This window comes from Corvus moneduloides, chromosome 2 (genome assembly GCF_009650955.1).
Source record: "Corvus moneduloides isolate bCorMon1 chromosome 2, bCorMon1.pri, whole genome shotgun sequence".
NCBI lineage: Eukaryota > Metazoa > Chordata > Aves > Passeriformes > Corvidae > Corvus > Corvus moneduloides.
The window spans coordinates 56,366,904-56,388,645 of NC_045477.1; the positions used below are offsets into that span (position 1 = coordinate 56,366,904).

At 43.3% G+C, this 21,742-nt stretch overlaps 1 protein-coding gene across 3 annotated transcripts in view; it reads left to right on the forward strand.

Annotated features, from left to right (window-relative positions):
* The window catches only part of LCP1 (lymphocyte cytosolic protein 1), a 49,625-nt gene that overhangs the window by 12,052 nt on the left and 15,831 nt on the right, over positions 1 to 21,742 (forward strand). Inside the window, exons 1-5 of one of the 3 annotated variants that reach the window (XM_032099772.1) lie at positions 6,910 to 7,117; positions 17,242 to 17,332; positions 19,190 to 19,341; positions 20,034 to 20,163; positions 21,145 to 21,277. In XM_032099772.1, coding sequence (XP_031955663.1) covers positions 17,266 to 17,332; positions 19,190 to 19,341; positions 20,034 to 20,163; positions 21,145 to 21,277 — 482 coding nt within the window. In that variant the 5' untranslated portion in view covers positions 6,910 to 7,117; positions 17,242 to 17,265. Of the gene's footprint in view, positions 1 to 6,909; positions 7,118 to 17,241; positions 17,333 to 19,189; positions 19,342 to 20,033; positions 20,164 to 21,144; positions 21,278 to 21,742 lie in introns of those variants that run through there. The other 2 variants (XM_032099770.1, XM_032099771.1) reach the window with 2 other exon arrangements.

The following is a 21,742-nucleotide window of genomic DNA, read 5'->3' on the forward strand; positions in this document are numbered from 1 at the left end:
GCAGGACACATTCCTTCTGAGTGAAAGGCTGAAACCCAGCACAGGGCATGGACAACCTAATGCTGGCTTTCACCCAACGCCTGCAGTGTAGGGGGAAATACTTTTTTTTAGGATGTGCTGTAGAAACCCAGCAAGTTCATTCTGTGTTATGCAAAATTTCCCCTTCTGACAGGGAACTAATAACTGCTTGTAAGTGTTTCTGAGCAGCAGTTCCAGTGCAAAACTTGGGGCCAGGCTTGTATGTGAGAGGCTGCAAACCAGAAGTGGAGATTCTGATCTGAACACCCTTGCTAATTCTATGAGGAATGCTGGCAGAAACTGCTAGGGTAGGAGTGAGGAAATGACAAGAGGTAGATGGAAAAGCAGGAAAAAAAGAGAAAATATGCAAATGGAAAATGAGATAATAAAGGGAAACATTCCAAAGACAGAGGAAGATCTACAAGAATATAGCTTTTTAAAAAGCTGAGAAGAAAAAGAAGAAAAACTGAGCTAAACAGGGCAAACAGCCTAGGATGTAAAATTTCTAACATTTAAAAAGCTATAAACTCAGACCCTATGAAGTCAGACTGTTCAAGAAGGCACGTATGTGAGTGAACCCATGTGCACATGACATTTTGTTCAGTCCTACAGGTATTTGTGTGCAAATTTCCGTCTGGATCCAAAGGAAATTGAATTACTCTTTTCTTGGCAAAAAGCTGCCTGCTGTTCAGGAGAGCAGTGTAATTTATAATCGCGGGGGTTTTTTTCCTGCTGTGGTTTGCAGCAGAGGACAGACAGGTACTTGAAATTCTGGCAGTGGGCTGGAAGTGCCTGAGCTTGCAGCAAAACAGCTTTATCTTGGGTGTGACTGCCACCCTGGGGATGCTGCAGAGCTCTGCACCCACATTCTGGGCAGGGCAGGGGCCCTGGGGAAGCCCATTCTGCTACCATGTCAAAGCCAACTATGGTTCACTCACCAGAAACTGAGTGAGATTGAGACTGAAAGTACATGAGAAGGTTGGTTAACCGTGAGTCAGCTTCTGCCAGATCCAGATTCTCAAAAATCATTACTTTGTTTCCTCACAGTTTTGCAAAAGTAACTGGCATATTAAGTATAATTAAAAAATTTTTTTTTCGTTTGTTTCTCCATGCTTTTTACTTCTGTAAGCCTCTGGCCAGCTGACCCAGCAACGTGATGTTTTCTTGTATTTCCTCCCATCACAAAGTCGAATTATTTCCTGAAAGAAAACCAGGAAAACTAGGAAACACATTGGACTGAGTTAGGGTCTAACCAAGACTCTGGCTTTCTTTTGTAGGACTACCAAAACAGGATAGACAGTATTGTTGCAACAGCCCCCATGAACGACACTTCTAGACCCATATCCATCTGGGAATGGGTTTATCAGGTGGGAGAGTCACTGCCAGTCTCTGCTGGAAATGTGGGACTTGCACACTGTCCTGGGAGAGCCTTGGAGGTGTGCCCTTCTCCCACTGCAGCCAGACCTGGGAGCTAACAGGGGCCAGGCTTCTCCAACCTCTTCTTGTCACTCTCCCATCAAGTAAAACCTAAGATTAGCTCATGCACTGTTATTAATATTTCACTAGTACTCCCCATTGCAGCAAATGGATGGTTTTGATCAATAATTCATGGTTGGGCTTAGCCTATTAAATTTGAAGTGGGGTGTACACTTTCCTGTTATTTATTTATCATTGCTTTTATTTTACAGGGTGTTTTTTCCCTGCTATTTCATTTTTCACTTGCTTAAATGCCTCTCCTTCAAAGTTCAGACTGCTAGCAGGAAATTTATCTTGTGCCTTATGACTTTTAAGTAAGGCTAAGCTCTCTGCGAGGGCCCGAGATTGAACCATAAGGAAAACTTTCAGACCCACTCAGTCACTTCAGTGCAGGAGATCTCTTTGAAACAAATGGTTTGGGGAATTTGGTAACAAATCTAACTGCTCAAAGCTCATCCCTGGCCTCAGAGCTGTCTGCTTTTTGCTTCACAGGGATATTTGGCTACTTCTACTGAGGGAACAACCAGCTCCAAGACCAGCGATCAGTCATTGCCCTCTCCCCTCCTTTGCCAGTGGGGGCTGTTCTATTGAAACCCTCCTGCACACAGGTTTTGGGGAGTGTAAATCTTTCTGGGTTGGTTGCAGGTTGTATCCCCTAGTTAAATGTGGCCTTTTGCTTTGTTTTGTGGAAACAGTCTACTCATAGCTTATTTGATTTTTGTGGCTCATCTTGATTCACGAGTAAGTGGGGTTATAGTAAAACTGAAAAAAAAGATTTCCTTAGAAGACTCTAAGAGAGGTTTCAGAGTTTAGGGCTTAGGAACTGAAAGCTGCACAAGCATGTGAAATCATAGACCAGTCTCCCATCCTAGCTTTAACAGGCCATTATTCTCCTGGTTGTTCCTGTGCCCAGATCCAGGGAAAAGGGTGAGGTTTGGAGAGCTGCTGATCTGCGAATTACCCCACCAAAATCATGCTTTTCAGTATGACAGAACTTCTTTCTACATTCCTCTTTCTCCAGCCTTGCCAGTATGCAAGCCTGGGTGTCCCTCCCTGACCAAGAGTAAATGTCTTGTTGCTGATGGGCACTGGAGGCTGCCATATTTGCTGTGTGGCACAGGCTTCCCTTCATTCACACCTGTGTGCATGGCATGGCCCATCACCCTCTGCCCTGCCTGCCTTCCTCCTCTCCATGCAGCAGCTGTGCAGGGTGCCACTGGGAATGCCCACACAAGAGGCCCATGGGGGTTGGTGACGCCCGCCATGGAGTGTGGTGGTTGAATGGGGGTCGGAGACCAGGTTTCTCAGGGAGGGAGGGCACCGTGGCAGACTCCAGCTGAAGACAAAGCTCTGGCAGGGGTAGGTCTGCCCCACTCCTTCCTGCATGAACAGATTTAGACAGAGTGAGATGCTCTTCTTGCACCAAGATATATTTCATGATACCATAATTCCACCCCCAACAGACCCCAGTACCCATGTTGTGACAAGTTCAGTGGGATCATCCAGCATTGCTTTGCATTCTCAAGGCTTTTCCTGGCATATATAATGCAGGAAGAACACAGTGTAAAAGGTCTGAGTTTCACATGCATTCTGCAAAGCCCCCAGTCCGTAGTATTCTCTCTCCTGCAGAGATCACAGGTGGCATTTCAGGGTACACTGGTAACACAGACCCAGCAGTGGGTCAAATTACCAACTTGCACCTGAGCACATGCCATCACAGTAATGACTCCTGCTTCACAAAGACTCATTTACCTTTCAACAGTATTGAAGTTCTCAGGGTCCATATTCAGAGGCAGTTCAGTGCCTATATCACTAGTGGTTTCAGGAAGTGTCACTGACTTCAACAGGAACAAGGACAGGGTCACACAAAATAAAGGTGCAATTCAGATAGCATCAAACTGTAGTGGGAATTAGATCAGGTCCTCTGAGCAAGATATTTGTTCAAGGGAGATAATTTTTAAATAATTTCCATTATTTTGATTTGCCCTAGTTTTTCATGGACCAGGGTGTTCCCCTTAAAGGGCTCATTTAAAATTGTGCTGTCATTAAATCAAAGACATTTTGCAAGGTCCACAAGAAGCTTTCATTCAGCTTGGAAGATCTGTGCTGCAGTCCCCACTCTGCTCCCTACCACACTCTTCCCATCCTGTGGATGTTCTTGGATAGAGGGCATGTCTACAACCTGTGACCATATCAGCTATGGCAAGGAAGACGTTGCATTATATGAGTGTGATTTTGCAAAGTAATGGCTTTTGGAGAAAGCAATTTCCTGAAGCAGAAGCAGCCTGCAGGAAGGCAAAGGTCTTGGGAGATTGCAGTGGGCAGTTAAAAACGCAAGAGCCAAGAGGTGGGTGTGCCTGGAAAGGCCACCACAGGAATTCGCTTCCCTGGTGCCCATAAGGAAACTACTCATCTACAGCAGACCCCAGGTCCCTCCTCAGTCAGGGACCCCTGCAAACCCCCTGCTGTCTGCCAGAACACAGTACTGCCAAGTCAGATGAAGCTGCTGGGCCTCTTCTTAGGCAGATGCCCCAGATCCTTCAAATGTAATTCCCATTCATTGGTGGAAGTGGGATTACTGGTTCCTGCATGCTTTTTGAGTTGTCACTTACTTTGCTAAGAAACATCCAAGCCTCATGGCAGGAGAGCACAGGCTGTTGCTGCCCTTCCCAAGGCTCCCCAAGGCACGTGGGGGTGAAGGGGAGGAAGGTGAGAGCCCGTCGGCAGGTGAGGAGGTTGAAGTGAAAGTGCTCTGTCACTCAGAGCTGTGGGGCTGACTCAGGGGCAGAGGAGAGGAGGAGAAAAGTCATGGAAGGGTTTGAAGCCTGTGGTGACACAGTCTGGTGGATCTGCAGTGAAGTGTGACTGCACTACACAGGCAGCAGGATGAGTGTCAGCGCTGCAAAAGGTACGTGGAAAGGAAGGTCCTTCAGGCACAGGGACAATAATGGGCAAGACTTTTGAAGTGTCGTAGTGGTGACAACAAGGGGGAAAAGATTGGTTTTGACCTTTTCATCTGTGTCTCAGGGGCATGGTTTGTTTATAATTATAGTCCTCCCTCTGTGAGTGATTGGACACAGTGCATGCTAATTTATGGTACTTAATTTATAGACAAACATCTTTGATATTTTCTAATGTCTTTTCCTGTAATTGGAGGACCACCTCTCCTTTAACTCTTTTACCTTTCATGCATGTAAATCTCAAAGCAGCTGCACTGATATTTTGGCCCTAAGACTGAAGCTGTAGGTCAAGTGTATTGTTTTTCTGAGGTGGGGCAGTAATGGACATTTAACTCAGTGCCACAGTACAGCCTGTCCTAACAGCAGCTGGCCTGTTCCTAGCCATAAGTGTACTTTGTGGCGAAATACAAGCTATTTGTATTGAAGAGTTAAATTCAATACCCTTCTAGTTTACCAGTGCTATAGTGACTTCTTGCAGTGTCCTACCCTGTTTAAGAAATTACTTTAGAGAGATCATTCTCATGGAATCATACATTGTCAGCAATACCACAGACAACCACCACGCAGGTACAAGTTAACCAGGTACAGGTGGGAGATAATTATCGCACCATCCCACTTAAATGTTTTTCAGTACTGACCAATAAAATTGTTATTTGGGTGATGCTTCAAGGATGCACAGTGCAGGGTTTAAACAGTGTGTCATGACAGGGCTTCAGCTGGGGTTGTGTCTAAAGACTACTTAAGTTTAATAATATTTGGTGAGACAGCATTATCAGGTATACATAGTGACATTCCAGCAGGTCTTGAAATGAGGCAGAAAAAGGGATTCATGATCCACATGGCAAATATATATTTTGTTTATGTGTGCCTCAGAAATCCATCATGCTTTAAATTTCATCCTTGCTGCCCTTGTATTTCCAAGCTTGTTTGAACACTTCTTTAACACAGCTGGTGCCTGTGGAATGTGCTTGTGTTGAATCAGTGCTGAGGACACAGTATTGAGCTCAGTCTAGGTCATGTGAATATAACATACCATACAGCAGGGTGGAAACTCTGAGTCCCTCTCCTACCCTCTTCTGTGTTACAGCATAAGGTGTAACAACTCAAGAGAGGGTGCTAAGAGTGTTAAGCAAACGTATCTGGTGAGGAAACACCCACCCCAGTTTTCCTGTGCAAGTAAGATGTTAGATTTAGAGCACACATCCCTTTGGTGCCCTCTTCTTTATCTCAGAAAAGGCATTACAGCATTTAATGGGATGTCATGGAGACCGACAAAAGTAATTAAGGATTTGGAAAAGGCCTGTAAGAAAAAAGCTGGGGCAAACCATCAGGCTGGTGTAAAATATCCTAGAAAACAAGGAAGAGGAGCTGTGGCACAGCCCATCAAATAATCAAATACCATAGAGGAAGTATTTTTTAAATAGAAGTAAGTAATCAAAAATGTCTGGGACATTTTTCAGTGTACTTCTGAATAGAGCAAATGTACGTGTGCTTCAAGGATGGATCTTAATTACGGAGATTTGTTCATGAGAGGGCTTTCTTGAAGCTCTTTGCAGGAGTATACAGCTGATGGTCTAACTGGCCTGGTGAATTGTGAATGACAGCTTTTTCATTAAAGACATACAATTTGGTAATTTTTTTCACCTGCCTGTTTTCAGAGGAAAAAGTCTTCTGCAATGCTGCATCGTCAGAGTTTGAAAGATAGTTTATATTTGCATCCATCAAGCACTTTTACATATGACCCTCAGTGCACTGGGAAACGTGTCCTTGAAATCTGTGTCAGTTGTGAGGTGGTGTGAGGAGCACTGTGTCCTTTTCCAGGCTCCCCTGTTCAATAAAGGCTTGGACAAACTGTAGGGAGACACCAGGATGGTGTCTGGGATGGAGCACAACAGATCAGAGAACAGGGAGAAAGAGCTCAGCTCATTTAGCCAGGAGAGGAGAAGGCTGAGAGGGATCTTGGTATGTACACCAACCTAATCAGAGCTTATAGAGAAGATGGAGCCAGCCTTTTGTCAGTGGTGAGCACTGAGAATGAAAAGGTCCCAAGTTGCATCAAAGGAAATTCCAGCCACTTGCATGGAAAAAACTTTCACAGGCAGGGCAGTCAAGCGTTGGCAGAGTTTGTGCGGAGATGCTGAGGAGTTTCCATGCCTGGTGATTTTGCTGCCCCAGCCTGGCTTGGCAGCCAGCCCTGCCTGGTGTCTGAGGTGGCACTGCAGACCTTGTGGTTCCATGCCTCAAACGTGGCTGCCCTTACCAGCAAAGAGAGGAGGCGTTTTGGTGTGCGTGTGCTCCGTGAGCGAGAGCGGAAGCGAGAGAAAGCGGCGCAAAGCAGGGGACCTATTGGAGGAGTACTGAGTTCAAGAGCAGAGAATGCTTCATTTCCTTATAAAGACAAAATCTATTCATCTATGGTGTTTGTCATGCTGTGGTGTCACTACTCACTTCCTTCTCTGGGCTCAGTCGTGGGCTTGCACTCTTGGGCTTGCCTAGTTGCGCTGCAGAAGAGTTTCCGTGTCACGCAGTGACAGCTGCTTTGCAGTTCCTCCACCCTACAAGACGTTTGGTTTGTTGAAGAAGTTCTGCCCTTTCTGTTGAATTTGCAGCTGCTGAGCTGTTTGTTGCTCTGACGGTTTGGACCCACTGCTTGAGCCCAGGAGGTAAGATCACAGCATCTGGTGTTTTTTTGGCAAGCTGCTCTCACTGAGCATACCAGCAGTTTAACTGCACAGGAAATTGTGGTTGCCGTGAAAAAATAGAGCAGGTTCTGTGTTAGTGTGAAGCATTTTCCAGTAGTCTTGTGCATGGCATTTCTACTGACCTTCAAGAAAGTGTTTGATGTATTTAATTGGGCAGAGTGGTTTTTGGCTGAGTAGAATGGTAGTCTTGGGGTTGGCATTGGCTTGGAAGGGCATGGTAAAGTAAGAAGCCATTATTTAAATTGCAGACTGGATCCATGTAAGAAGGTAATTTTAATTCCAGTGATGAAAAACACTGATTCATAAAGATGATGTATTTTGGCTCATAGTGCTTACAATGTAATCTGTTGCCTGTTAGAACATTTATATCAGGCTTTTAGAAATGTAACTTTACTTTCCAGTGGATAAATAAAACTGATTCATGGTGGAGCCTGACTGTAGTAGGGACTTCCGCTTTAAAAATAGTGACATGGGGTGTCCCTAACGTTGTATTTGCCTTTTCAGATCTTGACTGATGAATCTGGCCAGGCTTGTCCCATGTCTTCTTTGGGATTTCAGCTCAGGCTTTAGATGACTTGTGACTTGTGAATATCTACAGATATTTTAGGTAGGAGCATTGTGAACAGGAGTCTCCAGGCTTAACTGTCTTCTCTGTGACAGCAGTAGCTTTGCTGGTTTTGTCATATAGCGATTTTCTTGGCACATGGATTTGGTTTGAACACTGACCCAATGGAACCTCGGGTCTTTGTTATCACAACCAAAGTCACGGACTAGGTTGGCTGACTGATCTCGTACTGCTACAGGTGTCTGGTGAAGATGATCTCTAGCAAATGCAGCTGGCTGTTCAGCAGATGGGGTTTGATTGTCTTGCTAAAAGCAGATCACACCCTGAAACCCCTCCTGTAGAGGAACTCCAGCATGTTTCACCTGCCTCCCCTCCTGCCTGTCACACAGGAGCAGTCTGGCCTCATGAGCTGGGGAAGCTCTCGTGAGTAGACAGGAGGTGTGGAAACCCCCTCTGTGGTGGGAAACTCCATTGAGAAGTGAAGCTAGAGCCAGGAGGGACTGGGAAGTACCTGTCTGCTTGCTGGTAATATGAGCGGGGGTTTCTGCTTCAATCCTGACCTTAAGGTCCAGGTTTACTTGGCCCAGAAGCTGAAGCTGTGTTCACTCTTTATGTCAATAAAGGGATGTATTGTATTACTGGGTTTGAATCTGCTTCCTCAACTGAAACTAACTAACTGCTGGGACCAAATATTATTATGGTCATAAATTGTTTGTACTTAAACAAATCTAGTGGTGTTGCTTCTCTCCTCATGCTCACAGAACCTGCCACAGACTCCATTGTCTTGTATTTTGCTATCAATTTTTTGACCCTGTTTCTTTCTGATTTCAGTCATGAGCAGCTTAAAATGCAGCTGGGTAGCTTGGAGCAGAGTTATCTTGATAGAGAACCTACTGTAAAATATCACCATATGTTTTTTATAAAGCATGAAAGAACGAAGAAGAGATTGAGTAAAGGGGAAAGAAGAAGACAGGGGAGATGAGGGGAGTACAGTGCATTCAGAAATGTAGCTCATTTGCATGGTCAGCCCCTTCATGCAAAACAGCAGACTCCAGTGAAATGCTGATACAAAATGTAAAATATTTATCAAAATGAAGAATACTTAGGAAAAAATCCGAAACAGTATTTAGGTGCTGCAGGATGGAGTACGGGAGGTTCTGTTGGACACTCTGTGCATTTTTGCAGTTATCCAAGGGGAAAGCTGTAGGATGGGAAATAAATTCCTGTCCCTTGGTGAAACAAGTAGGGTGTCCTGGACATGGAGGCTGTGCCCACAGGCAGGAGAGTGGCATGTGAGAGGCATGAGAGAGATGCCCAGTGACAGGGCTTGGGGACTATGCCATAAAGTCAAATCATTCTTCAGAGGAAAGGGGAGCGGGAGGACTGAGCTTTCTGCTGCTCCAGGTCCTGCTTGGGTTCCCCACTGCACACTACAGCTCCCAGCACAGCACCATTGCAGGATGGGGGTCCAAGCAGCAGCATAGCTGATAAGGAGGGCTATGTTAAGGTGTGCTCTCCTTTTTCTGGTCTGATTTTGTGGGTGGAAGGGCCTGGTCACTGCTGAAGTCACTGAGGTGTCCTGCAAAACTGAGGACAGAATCCAGCTCCTGGCATAGGAGTGACAGCAGCAGATCTGTAAATCCTTGTGGAACCAGTCAAATGCAAGTATGTGTTTGTATCTAAAAACCTCCTTTTTTACAGCTGGAACATGTTTTTAATATTTGCCATGCACAGAGGAAGTGTTTTCCTGCAAACGAGCTGGAAGCACAGCCCGTCTTCTCCTTTTCTTGCATCAGTTACCAGGCTTCCACAGGACATTTGGGACTGAGGCAGTACTTTGTGACCTGACCTCTTGCTGTCAGGCTGAAGTACACAGGAATAAGAGGAGAAGATTTATCTGTCTGTCCAGGGTTTTATGCCCATCCGCCACCTGAGTCGTGATGGGGCAGAGTTGGGATAGCTTCTCATACCTATATCCAAAGCACCCCCTGCAGATGCTCTCCTCTTCCCCCACCTTTGTTAGTGAAGATGGAACTGGGTGGGACAGGGCTTTGCATGCCAAATGGAACATCTGTTGAATGACTGAAGCTGTTTATCAGTTTGAGAATCAAAATGTTCCTTTATCTATGGAAAAATGTTTTCACTTTAAAGCTAGCCAGCCTATGTTGATAAAGAGATGGGAAAGATAAGTGACCCAACAAGAAATGTAGTGTACTGGATCTATTTTTTTTTATTTTTTTAAAGAAGAATTCTACAGACTCTGATTGAAAAATAATATGCACATACATGCTGTCTCCCTAGTAGGATGTGTCTGACAGATAAAAGACACATAAGGAGAGTATTTATAGGTTCAGAGCTCTGCTTTTTCAACGTCTTAATTTCCTTGAAGGATTAGCCCTCCCTGCCACTGAGTGGTATATTGGAAAGAGATCTCCATCTCTTTCCAGACCCTGTGGATTTTCTCTTCCTAAGCCCCATTGACCAGTATTTGATTTAGGACTCAGGCATCACATTGACAAATAAGATCCTTTATAAAATGGAACATTAAGAAAATAACTCATGGGCATTCCTGTATTCTTTCTGAACAGTGATAAATGTCTTTTCGCTGGATTTTTTTTCAAATTGTGTAAGAAAAAAAACAGGTGAAGTGCAACACCCTAATAATCCCAGTGCCTGCATACATGGTGAGATTTGCTGTTGCAGACACCAGTCTTTTAAAAAGCCTTTGAGGCAAAGATTGTCATTTATTGTGGGCTAAATCATGAATCTTTATAATGTACCAGGGAGGAAGTATTTGCCATAACTCCAGACAGACTCCTCTCGTTGTTGTGAATGCTGATTTAAACAGCAAGATCCCACCCAAACTGAAGGTACTGTGATCCAAGTTACCCATTGCTAACAGAGCCAAGTGAGTTTCTGCTACTTTGGGATTTAAAATTTCGCTCAGCATCTTTGATGAAATGAAAAAAATACTCTTATTCATCTATAGTTATTTCAGTAGGGAGAGTGTCATACCCCTACGTGCACAACATGGAAAATGAACTTTTTTTAATAAACCACCTCATGTGTTTGAAAATGTTGCAGTTTGTGCTTCTTAAATGATTTGCAAAGTTGTTGTGTAAAAAATGTGTCTAATTGGCATGCAGTTCCAAACCTGTTTGTGTTTGCTGACATTGTCAGCCATGGTGAGTAGCTGTCTGAGTAGCTCACCAGCACGGAAGAGATATATGGACTCTAGTTTTTATCTTACATCCTGTGCAGAAAAAAAAGCTGTTACAAAAAAATATCCACTCAATCTGCCTGGAAGCTGTGACACCAAACAAGAATAAAGGACATTGATGGGATTGTTTGTTTGTCTAAGAAGGCTGGATACCCCAGAGCTACCACTGCAAATAATCACAGGCAGCTCACTTGAATTTAGCATTAAAGCTACTACCCTATTTTGCTGTGGGTGCAGTATGGATCACCCTGCTGGTGCAGGGATATAAGCACATTATTTTGATCAGAACTGTAAGAGAAATAACAGCTAAAAATAGATATATGAGAGAGAAGCATGATAGTAGCAAATAAGCTGAGACTGTGAAGTTTAATTGAGAGATACACTTTTCTGGATTATGCAAAAGAACATGTTTGGCTGATTGTCAACAAGACGGCTTTGCCTGCTACATTTTAGTTGAAGGTTTTTGCTGATGAGCTCAAGATGAAACTTTCAAGCTGAGGAACTTCTAGGCCACACTGCTGTAGTTTTGTAGCATTGATTCTTCTTTCAACATGAGATCTACTGTGTAATTTCTCTTTTTCTCACCCTTTAGTGACATTGAAAATGGCAAAAACTTGTCTCCGGAAGGAAAGTATCATAACTCAAAAATCTTCTTCTCTTGTCTCCTCCTCAGCCCTTCCACACTGTAGGAAATCAGCTGTGACAAATTATTAGAAGAGATATGCATGTGGATATATGGACTTTTGTGAGAAAGGTAGAGGGAAGTATTTCTGGGGAGGAATATCCTATCACGGATATTCTGATGAGTGACCAGAAATGGGCAGGTATGCAAAGGTGCAATAAATGCAGGACAAAGATTGAATATGTCTGAGATACTCTTGTTTTCCCTTGTATTTTTCTGGCCTTCAAGATGCTTCAGATCTATCACAAGAGTTTTTGCACAATTCTAAGGCCCTTTCTCTTAATTCTGCCAGCTGGTGGCATGATTCAGGGCAGGCTGTCCCTTGGGGGAAGATTGCTGGGGGTTCATCTTTGATGTTAGCTGGGAGGGAAAGTCTAATGCAGACGAGAGCTGGGGAAGTATTCCCCAACCCTTACAGAAAGCTGGACTTTGGAAACTGAATTTGTGAGTGAGATGGGAAAGAGAAAAGGAGCTAGAGCTATGAGCTCTGGTAAAGTAAAAGGCAGAGTTTTGTGTGTGTAAGGGGACAGTCTCACACTGCCCCATGCAACTTTAACAGCTGTGTTTTGCAACAGCGAGTGCCTCTTACTTCATCACTTTCAGAAAAAAAAAAGTTTGAAGAGAAGATAGCAGGAAATTTGTATTTGCCAGGGAACATGTGCCATGTCCCTCTCCAACAACTAGACAAGTTACATTATTAGCAAAGTACTAGTGCGTTAACAAAGCGAAGCCCTGATGGTAGAAAGTGAGTAAATGTTAGTAGTTTCTTTGGCTTTCTTGACACCAAATCACAGTTAAATTGTTCCTGACTAAATATGTTTGTGAAAGGTAATGTTGTCCCATGAAATTTACTTTTTTGTTTTGGGGAAAGGTACAACTTTATGTCTATCTATAAAGTTCCATTTCACATCTTCAGGGTTTTCATTGCCTTGCTTGCAACAAAGCTTAAACACTGAAGCAGTGAAGAAAAGTATGAAACAAGATAACCATTTAATAAAAGTCTTGGAAACCTTGAGGTTTTAATGGCTTTGTCATTTATTATTTATCTTGCATGGTGGGTGTACACTTCGCCAAGCAATGCATAACAAGGCAGCTCCTCTGACTATGGCTTCAAAATCGAAAAGGAATGAAAGAACGTCAATATCACCGTGTTTCAATTTAGCAATAATGTTCAGGTTTAAGATTATTTTAGTTCTTCCTTTATATTCCAGTCTGAAAATAGTTTGCTATTAGATTTCTTAAAACATCAGTGTGGTCATAGGTTCTTCTGAGGATAAGGTCAAATAAAAGGAGGCTTTAGGGCACGGCTGTAACATACTGGTTTGGAAATGATGGCAGGGAAGGGAGTGCTTTGTTAGGGGCTCTTTTGATATCAGTTTGCTTCAATTCTCAGCAGCTTAGGTGAGAACCTCTTCCCTTTTTTACACTAACCTGTAACTCAGATGTCTTCTGAGGAGAAAATAGTGTACTTGCACAATTTCATGTTTTGCTTTTGCAATAGTGGGTTTATGCTGCTTAGCAAACAAAAATGAAGTGTCACTGCCAGGCAATGTTGTAATCTGGATGTCCTGAAGCTATCTGAGTCTCGGACTGTCTCAGGGAGTGCTTTATCTTCCTTCTGAATGTTCATTACCTTGTTGGCAGTTCCACTGCCTTTCTTGCTCTGACCCGGGGAGCTGTCTTCCCCTCCCTCCTCAGTATCCTGTCTCAGCATCTAAGCATGGACCTCGTTCTCCCTAAGACACTTCAGTTCTTTCACTGATCTTCCATCACACCATGTTCAAGGTCCTTCCTCCCAGCTGCTCCTGATCTTCAGTATCTCCTTTGTGCTGACAGCTAAGCTGTTTGCACTCAGTCTATACCAAGCTCCCCTCTGTCCTGCCAAACCTCTCCCGTGCCCAGCTTTTCTCTTTGCTTCTGGCCATACATCGCTTTGCTCAAAGCCATTGCCTGGTTCTCACCAGCTGATTTTCCCTTTGCTCCTCCCTCAGATGACTCCTCAACAAATGTTCCCTTCAAAGGAGCTCTTTCTACTTGTTCACACTGCTCATCATCATCGCTCATCCACATATTCTCCTTTGCTCTTATATCATCCTCTGCGTTTTTTCCTCTTCATCTGCCTGGTCATACTGATTTTGCAAACAGTTTGGAATAGAGCAGTGCACTGTGTGCTTACAGTGCCTTGTGAGTTACCAGTAATTGGACTATTCACCCAGGATTGTTGGATGCCCTCTTGATGGGATGCCCAAAGTGTTTTCAGTTTGCATTGGGGATAGTGAAGTGCTGAAAGTGGTTGACCCCTAGAAGCAAATGGCTCTGCTCTTGGCAGGTTAAACCAGATGAAAATATTGGGCCTGACCTCTCCCACTACTATCCAGAAGCATTGTACACATCTGTGTGCCTAAATATTACCTTTTAATGATCTAAGCAAAATAAGCATTTTATATACTGAAAGGTGGCTTTTTGGAAGGGGATTCTCTCCTTTTTTGCTGTGTGTTGCTAAAGCTTTGGACTTTTACTCACTTGATTTCCTTATGTGACACTGAACCGTGCCATAAATCAAGTCTCTCCTGATGGGAGAGAATTTTCTAAAAGTCCTTGCAAGGAGTTTCAAAGATAAACTGAGACTTTTCCTTGAGTTTCAATGCTGCTGGATAGTTGTTTATTAAGTCTTATCAGAGGAACAGAGCCACTAGTGTGACCCAGGTACAGCATAGAGCACAGAAAGCAGGAGTGACGTCTCTAATTATCAAGATTTACACAGCCTTTTAAAGATAATTTAACCAATGGTTACTAAAAATGTACATTATTTTCACTTTCCTACCAATTATTCAGTAACACAGCCAGGAACTGCGGAATTCCCTATCCAATCATTCCAAACTACTTTTACTGCAGAACTTGGAGTAGTAGAAGAAGGAGAAGGAGGTTTAGAGAACAACAATAATCCTCCATTTTGGTATTTTTCACTCTTATCTATTTACTACAAAGAGAAGCCCAAAACCTCTAAAATTTTTCACCCTGTGACAATCTTACATAGTAGTCTATCACCTAATTCACACCACTGTGTTTTCTAGTTCCTGTCTGACCACTGGTAATTTTTTCCAAGGTTTGAGGCTAAAACAGTGCTGTTCAGGGGGGTAAGAACCCTTAAAAACAGGCAGAGAAATATTCTCGGCGCTCCGGGTTCCTACACTTATGCTTTGTTTTCCCTACTTGAACAACTTAAAAAACAGCAGTGATCTTTCATTGGGAATAACTCTGAAGCCTTTAATCTAAAAGTTCTGGTTTTCTTTAATTAGGGCTAGCTGACAGAGGGTGCCTGTCCGAGTCTCACCATTGTGAAACCACAGTGGGATATTAGTCAGCAACACCCAGTGGTGTTAGATACTGGAACTGACAGGCTGAAATCAAGAGGTGCTATGAGGGTGAAAATGTAGGAGAAACTCAGTTGTGTGTTGGAGCAGGCAGTGACCATCCTTCTGTCACCTGAGGACAGCCACCCCTCAGGTGATGGAGGACCAGTCCTCGTTCTCGGTGTGCACCTGAGATGCATCTGGTTGCTCAGCTAAGTGTAGTTACCCTCACAGCAGAGTGGATAATACTGACCTAAAGGAGATGTCAAAAGGGATCGTTACAGCAAAGCCCTTCATCCTATTATGAATTATTAGTATAAATGTGTACATATGTAAACATATGTACTACTAATAGGATTCTCTGTATTTAACGGATTACTTAGTGACATATCAGAGGTCATAACTTCTTATGCCATCAAGAAGGGGCCATTTTATGTTGATACTTTTTTCTCAAGGTTACTTTGCAAAAGTAATGTTATAGGCAACAACCTGTGGTGTTTCCTACCTTTTATGCCTAGAACAGTCTTCATGCTATTAAAAGTTGTGTTGCAAGTTATATTGCTTGATCAAGTGAGTAGACTAGAATGAATGATCTTGCAGTGGAATATGGATTTTCTGGCTGATAGTGTAAGATTTTCATGTGTCCAGGTGCATCTTAGTTAACCCACAGTTTGTAAAAACACGGAGCAGGCAACAGAAAAAAGTGGCAGTGAGGAATCAGAGGCAGGAAAGATACCAGGACAGACTGGGGGAAGACTGTGGATCTAATTTTACCCTAATACATGTAACCCACATTGCTGGTGGATCATGGGGGTTTTTAAAGGTAATCCTTGAAAGTATGATGGTTAGAACCAACTGCAAGAGCAATGGCTTTATGGATTCTGCTGCATTTCTCTATTCATGAAGCTTGGAGTGAATGAACAGATCTTTTATTGCTGTCCTCATCCTAAAACCACAGTGTTTAGGCAGAAAAAGGGTGCATGATAGTACTGGGAGACAGTAGACAAGAAATTACCATATGAGATTGCTTTTGGGCTATTTCAAAGCCATGTCCACTGTGGTTTCCACAGCCTCAAGGAATCAATGCATGAGTTGAGGAGAGCATTGAATCTGAAGCCCAGACAGGCTGTACATAACTCTTTGTTTTTACAGAGAGCTATAGCAACTTTTTTGTTTGTTTTTTAAATTATGATGTGTTAATTTTAGTTTGGGAACGGCATATTTCTGATTTTTTTTTCCTCGTTTGAACACTGTAGCTACAGCAACCACTTCCCAGGATCAACTCGAGTTTCCATTCTATTCTATTTAAATAGTTATTTGGTTAATTAATACTTAAAGAGACATAGGACACTAGAGTCATTCTCTACAAATATAGAATAATAGATTGTCTCCTGAACAGTTTCCTCATGAATAGATGCAAGGGACAGTAGGTGCATGAAAAAGCAGATGGGTATAATGCACATCTTCTGGCAGTGTGTTTAATGATGTGATAAAAGGAAGTGAATTTTCCCTTTCTGGTTATTAAGAAAAGTGCCTATAAAGTGAAAGTCTAACCCTTCCTCCTGTTTTGTATCTTTGATGAGAGGAAAGACAGGAAAACTCTTTCTGGCCACACATTCCTAAAGCCACCCAACCTCAGGCACTGACTTAGACCTTGGGAGGAAAATCCTTAAACTCCCCACATATCCAGGGAGAGAAGTAGCTGACTTTTGGGAAACCAGACCTTCACAAGGTCTGAACACCTTGTGAAGGAGCTTCTCTCCATCCCTCCACCTTATCAGGGTGAGCAGCCTCCTCATTAGGTACCCAAAGGTAAGTGGTGCAAATGTCCCCAGGGGCTCTGGCTCCAGCCCAGAGCCCTGGGAAGCACCCAGGGCTGCTGCTTCTCTGCCAGCACTGCTGAAGAATTGGCTGGTGAATTGCATTTCCAAGGGGGAATAACAAGAACCAGCACAATTTAGTCTATTTTCTCCATGAGAAACAAGAGTTAGCAGAGGTAGGATTTAATTCCAGTTAAATTAGTGTAAATAAAACTGTTGGAATTTTGAGCAGGGCCTGGCAAAACGACAGGAGGGACACAGAATTGCATCTCATCTACACAGAATTGCATCTCTTCACTTGATTTCAGGATACAGAGAGGAGCTGCCTTTTCAGCTATGGCGAGCTGCTCCAGGACTTTGAAAACCCAAGTAAAAACCTCTCTTGTTTCTTGACAATTGCAAGCCCAAAAAGCACCAAATGAAAACAAGTGTCTTCTTCTTTCAGACCTGCCACTCAGAGAATTAAGAAATGGCGTCGACAGCGCACTTCTCCGAGGAGGAGATGGCAGAGCTCCGCGAGGCTTTCAGCAAAGTTGGTGAGTGCCGCCAACAGGAAAGGCCCTGCTGAAGTGTGAACCTGTGGCAAGCTCTTTCTCATGTTCTGACTGACCAGGCATGATGAGATGGAGTTTGCTCCAGCAGTGATCTGTTGTGTTGCAGCAACCACAGAAAAACCTTTTCCTGCCACTGCAGGCCTCCCAGACGAAACCACATCAGCTCACTGCAGAGCACTGGCCTCTTACAGAGGGGGATGTTGGGGCTCCAGCAGGGTTTACAAAAAAACCTCAAAAGCTTACAGCAAACTCTGTTGGAAATATTCTCAAGTGTTTTCCCAAGAATATTGTTTATTCATGACGAATTATTTGGAAGGCATAAAGGTTTTATTTTCATGTAAATTGAGTATTCCCTATGAGAAGGAAGAGTGTGGAGAGGACAAATGTGCAAATTGATAAAAAATTTGTAATCCCTTCACAATGACCTTTCAAGTCCCATATTCCTACTGTCTGTTTTCTTTCCAAACCTTTAAACATCTAATCTGATTTTTCTCCTTTAAAGTCACACAGACCCATCACTGTCTACCCAAATTCTAAGAAAAGGTCTTTGTGCTTCTCACAGCTCACTTAACTTCTGTCAGCAGATCTATCGGCCTCTCTGGATTATGCACGAATCAGTTGTCCTTGCTGATTCAGGTGATGGTTGTTGGATTTCTGATCACACAGTAGTCTAGGCTGGCAATCTTAAAAATCTGGTCTCTCTGAGTGTCCTGTACACCCAACGCACTGACAAGGCAAATCAGAGCATGTTAGCATGGTTTGGCTTGGAAGGGACCTTAAAGACGATCTAGATCTTGCCCCACTACCATGGGGAGGGACTCCTTCCACTAGGTCTGGTTGCTTCCCCAAATGCTGGAAGGAAGTTCTCATTCCTCCCCCAGACATTTCCCTCTCCAAGTCCAGATCCTTTTGTTGTATGACCTGGTGAAATGGATAGGATGCTCTTTGCAATCTGTATGAATCTGTGCTAGTGATGCTGAGAGCTGAGTGCCTTTTTTGCAGCATGCAACAAGTGATTCAAATTGCAACTTACTGTGCAGGAAATCAGCACACACTGCTTTGAAATCACCTCAGTCTCCAGGATGGGGAAAAGGAGCCTGCAGAAAAAGAAAGATACAGACACTTAGAAGCCAAATGTAAATAACCATATATAACTATATATACATTTATCTATGTCATAACCATAGTGTTTTAACAGAAGCTCTCCGTGTGATAAATTCAGTTTTCTTTTCTATCTGTGGAGTTTTTCCTTAAGTGGAGAATAAAGGACTATGAACCTGTATTGGTGATCTTCTCATCAAATACTACCCTGGATCTTGCAGGAAGCTCAGCAGGACTATTCATGTTAGCACCATCTCAGAGGAACACAGAAGTTTTTATTTTGAGCATGACTGTATGCAGTTCCAGCCTATTTCTGATGTTATTAGATGCAGAAAACAGGCCAAAATCACAAATTATGTCTCTGGATAAGTGCACGTGTATTGTGTCAACTTTATTTTCCTTTAGCTGTTCTGTAGACAGGATGCTTCCTCTATAGATCACATTTGTCAGTGTGTAAACCTTGAAATGGCAATTATATCCATTTAAACCTAGCTTTGTTAAGGTCTAAAATTTATATGTCTAAAAATATAAATTCATCACTATGAGTGTTTGTTAAAAGGTGATTGTAATTTTTTCTTGGGTGTAAATAACACCAAAGCAATTTAAAACACCAGATTTCAAGACAACAAATCTTTGTGTATAATGTACCTTTGCTTGGGTAAAATAAAAACAGCCTTTATGTGCAGAAAATGTCATTGGGCTGATGTAGAATGTAAAAGTTTGCTTTAATCTTTGCAGATATCAGCGGGAATGGCTTCATCGATGCCAATGATTTAACAGAAGTGTTGAAGGCTGCCAATCTCCCTCTCCCAGGATATAAAGCCAGAGAGCTCATTCAGAGTCTGACAACCACGGGGAATGGCAGGATCAGTTTTGATGAATTTATTTCAGTAAGTAAGATGTTATTTATTTCAGTCACTCAAGGTGATCCCCAGGGCACAGCAGAGGCACAAGCACAGGGTCTCTTGGGCACCACATTAATCCAATGAATCACCTCACTGGAAAAGTTGAAAGCAGAAGGTAACCAAACTAGAAATCCTGCAGTTAACTGGGACAAGTGATATGAATACAGCTGCTTACTGCATAGATGTCATATCTTTCAGTCTGGTTGATGCAGCAAGATAGTTTTTCAGTTATACGCTGCAAAAAGATGACGTTCTGGCTAGATGATTACAAAAAGTTTAAGCAGATTGAAACAGAAAACTTAATGGGGCATTTTTTTTATCAAAAAACTTCTTCTTTTTCTGGTCTGAACTGAGTCAAGTGCAAATGGTAAAATAGTGGGATTTCCCTCAGGATGGAGAAATAGGTTTCTATTTGCTCTTTCTTCAAACCCAAACTGCTCTGCTCCAAAGTAACATTTTTGTTACTTAGCTGATCTTTGTTCCCTGTTTTGAAAGCATAAAAGCTGAGTATAGTCCTGTTGTACCTCAGCAGATACACTGATTGTACACAGAAACCCACTGAAAATAGTCAAGCCCTTTTTATGAAGCAGAGAGAATGTGTCTCCCGGCCCAAGAGCTCACTGTTTTAGCTTGGTTTAATTCTCCAAAATTCTAAAATCCACTCTCATGCTTGAAAGATTTTCCAAGACCTGAAGAGTGATGATGTTGCTAAGTCATTCCGAAAGCAAATCAACAAGAAGGAGGGGATCTGTGCTATCGGGGGGACGTCGGAGCAGTCCAGTGCTGGCACCCAACACTCGTACTCAGGTAGGTGCAGCTGTCCCACACTGATAGCAGCAAGTGAGCCATGGCTGCAGCAGCACAAACACCTGCCCACTGCTTGCCAGGGAGGCCAGGCACAGGTTCCCCGCTGCTGAGAGCCCATTTCCTTGTACTTTACTAGGCACTCATTCAGTAAACTCCCGTTGCAAACAGATGGTTCCTGACTTTTTCTCATGGAGAGCACAACCCCATCAGGGCTCTTCTCCCTGCCTGTTTCTCCAAGGTGAAAGTTGGTTGCTTTTGTTGCCTTGTGGGCACAGCCCACCCTGAAGCAGTTCCATGGGGAGGAGGTCTTACCCATGGCTGTCTTCTCCAAGGGCAAGGGCAGGGCAATGACTCTCTCTGGCAAGGGAGAACAGAGGATGCTTTCAAGCACTTCATCCACCTTCATCCCAGAGGGCACCTCCTCTGAGCTACTGGAGCCTGTGTGAGCTGCTGCTGCTACAGGATAGCTATGCTACAGCCCTGTTGAACTGCAGGCAGCAGTTGCCCATTACCCTCTGAATGCTCTTTGTCAGAGTCCTGGCCAGGCTTTTCTAGATATTCCACATGAAGAGGGTGTAATGTACAATACAGAATTATTTGAAGTTATGTGGGATTTCTATTTAGCAGGGTGGTACAGCAATGCTTTCAAATTATGGTGAAAGCACAAATTACTTGCAGAGCTTAGCATCTGCACCATACATGTGAATCACATGAACTTCGTTACCAGTCTCTGCAATTTGCCTGCCCTCATGACCCAGGCAACCCCAGTGAGTGGGAAGGAGTACTGAAGGAGTATTAACCAGCTCAAGCCCATTGCTGTCCTGAGCTCATTTGCTTGTCTCCTGAGAGCCTCTTCCATGTAGGGTTTTGTTGATCAGTCACACTGGTGGGAAAGGCTCCCCCAGGAGTTCTGCCTTTGTAAGTAAAATGGTGGAAGAGGTACTGCACAGCAAACTGATGGATTTGACATTGGGTCCACAGAGGAAGAAAAATACGCCTTTGTCAACTGGATTAACAAAGCCCTTGAGAAGGACCCTGACTGCAAGCACGTGGTGCCAATGAATCCGGAAACAGACGACCTCTTCCAGGCGGTCGGTGATGGCATAGTGCTTTGGTAAATAATGCCTTTCTTTCTCACAAATGGGAACCGTGAGTCTGCAAAAACTCACATTTCTGTTTAAACAGAAGCTGCTGAATTTACATTAAGCTCAGGAGCTTTTGCAGACTCAGGGCCTTAATAATACTAGGGTTTTTTGCTTCTTTTTTCTTCAAAAATATAAAGCGTATTTCACGTTTAATGAGAATTTTTCCTTGCCTCTAGACACTTACAATTAGATGAAGTCAGTGAAATTTGAGGAGCTGCTTGGTTTTATTTTTGGCCAAGGACTTTTGATGTTTCACACAAAGTGGCACAAAATAGTGAGTGCTTCCACAGACATTAGCTGCACAGTAAACTTTTCACACAACTTCACCTTGTGGCATTCTCGGCCTCACACCTACAGTACAGTCTGTATGTAGCCCAAAATAATTGCTCAAATATTGGGTGTGTGTCTCTGTGTGTATATGTAGAAGCAGAGGG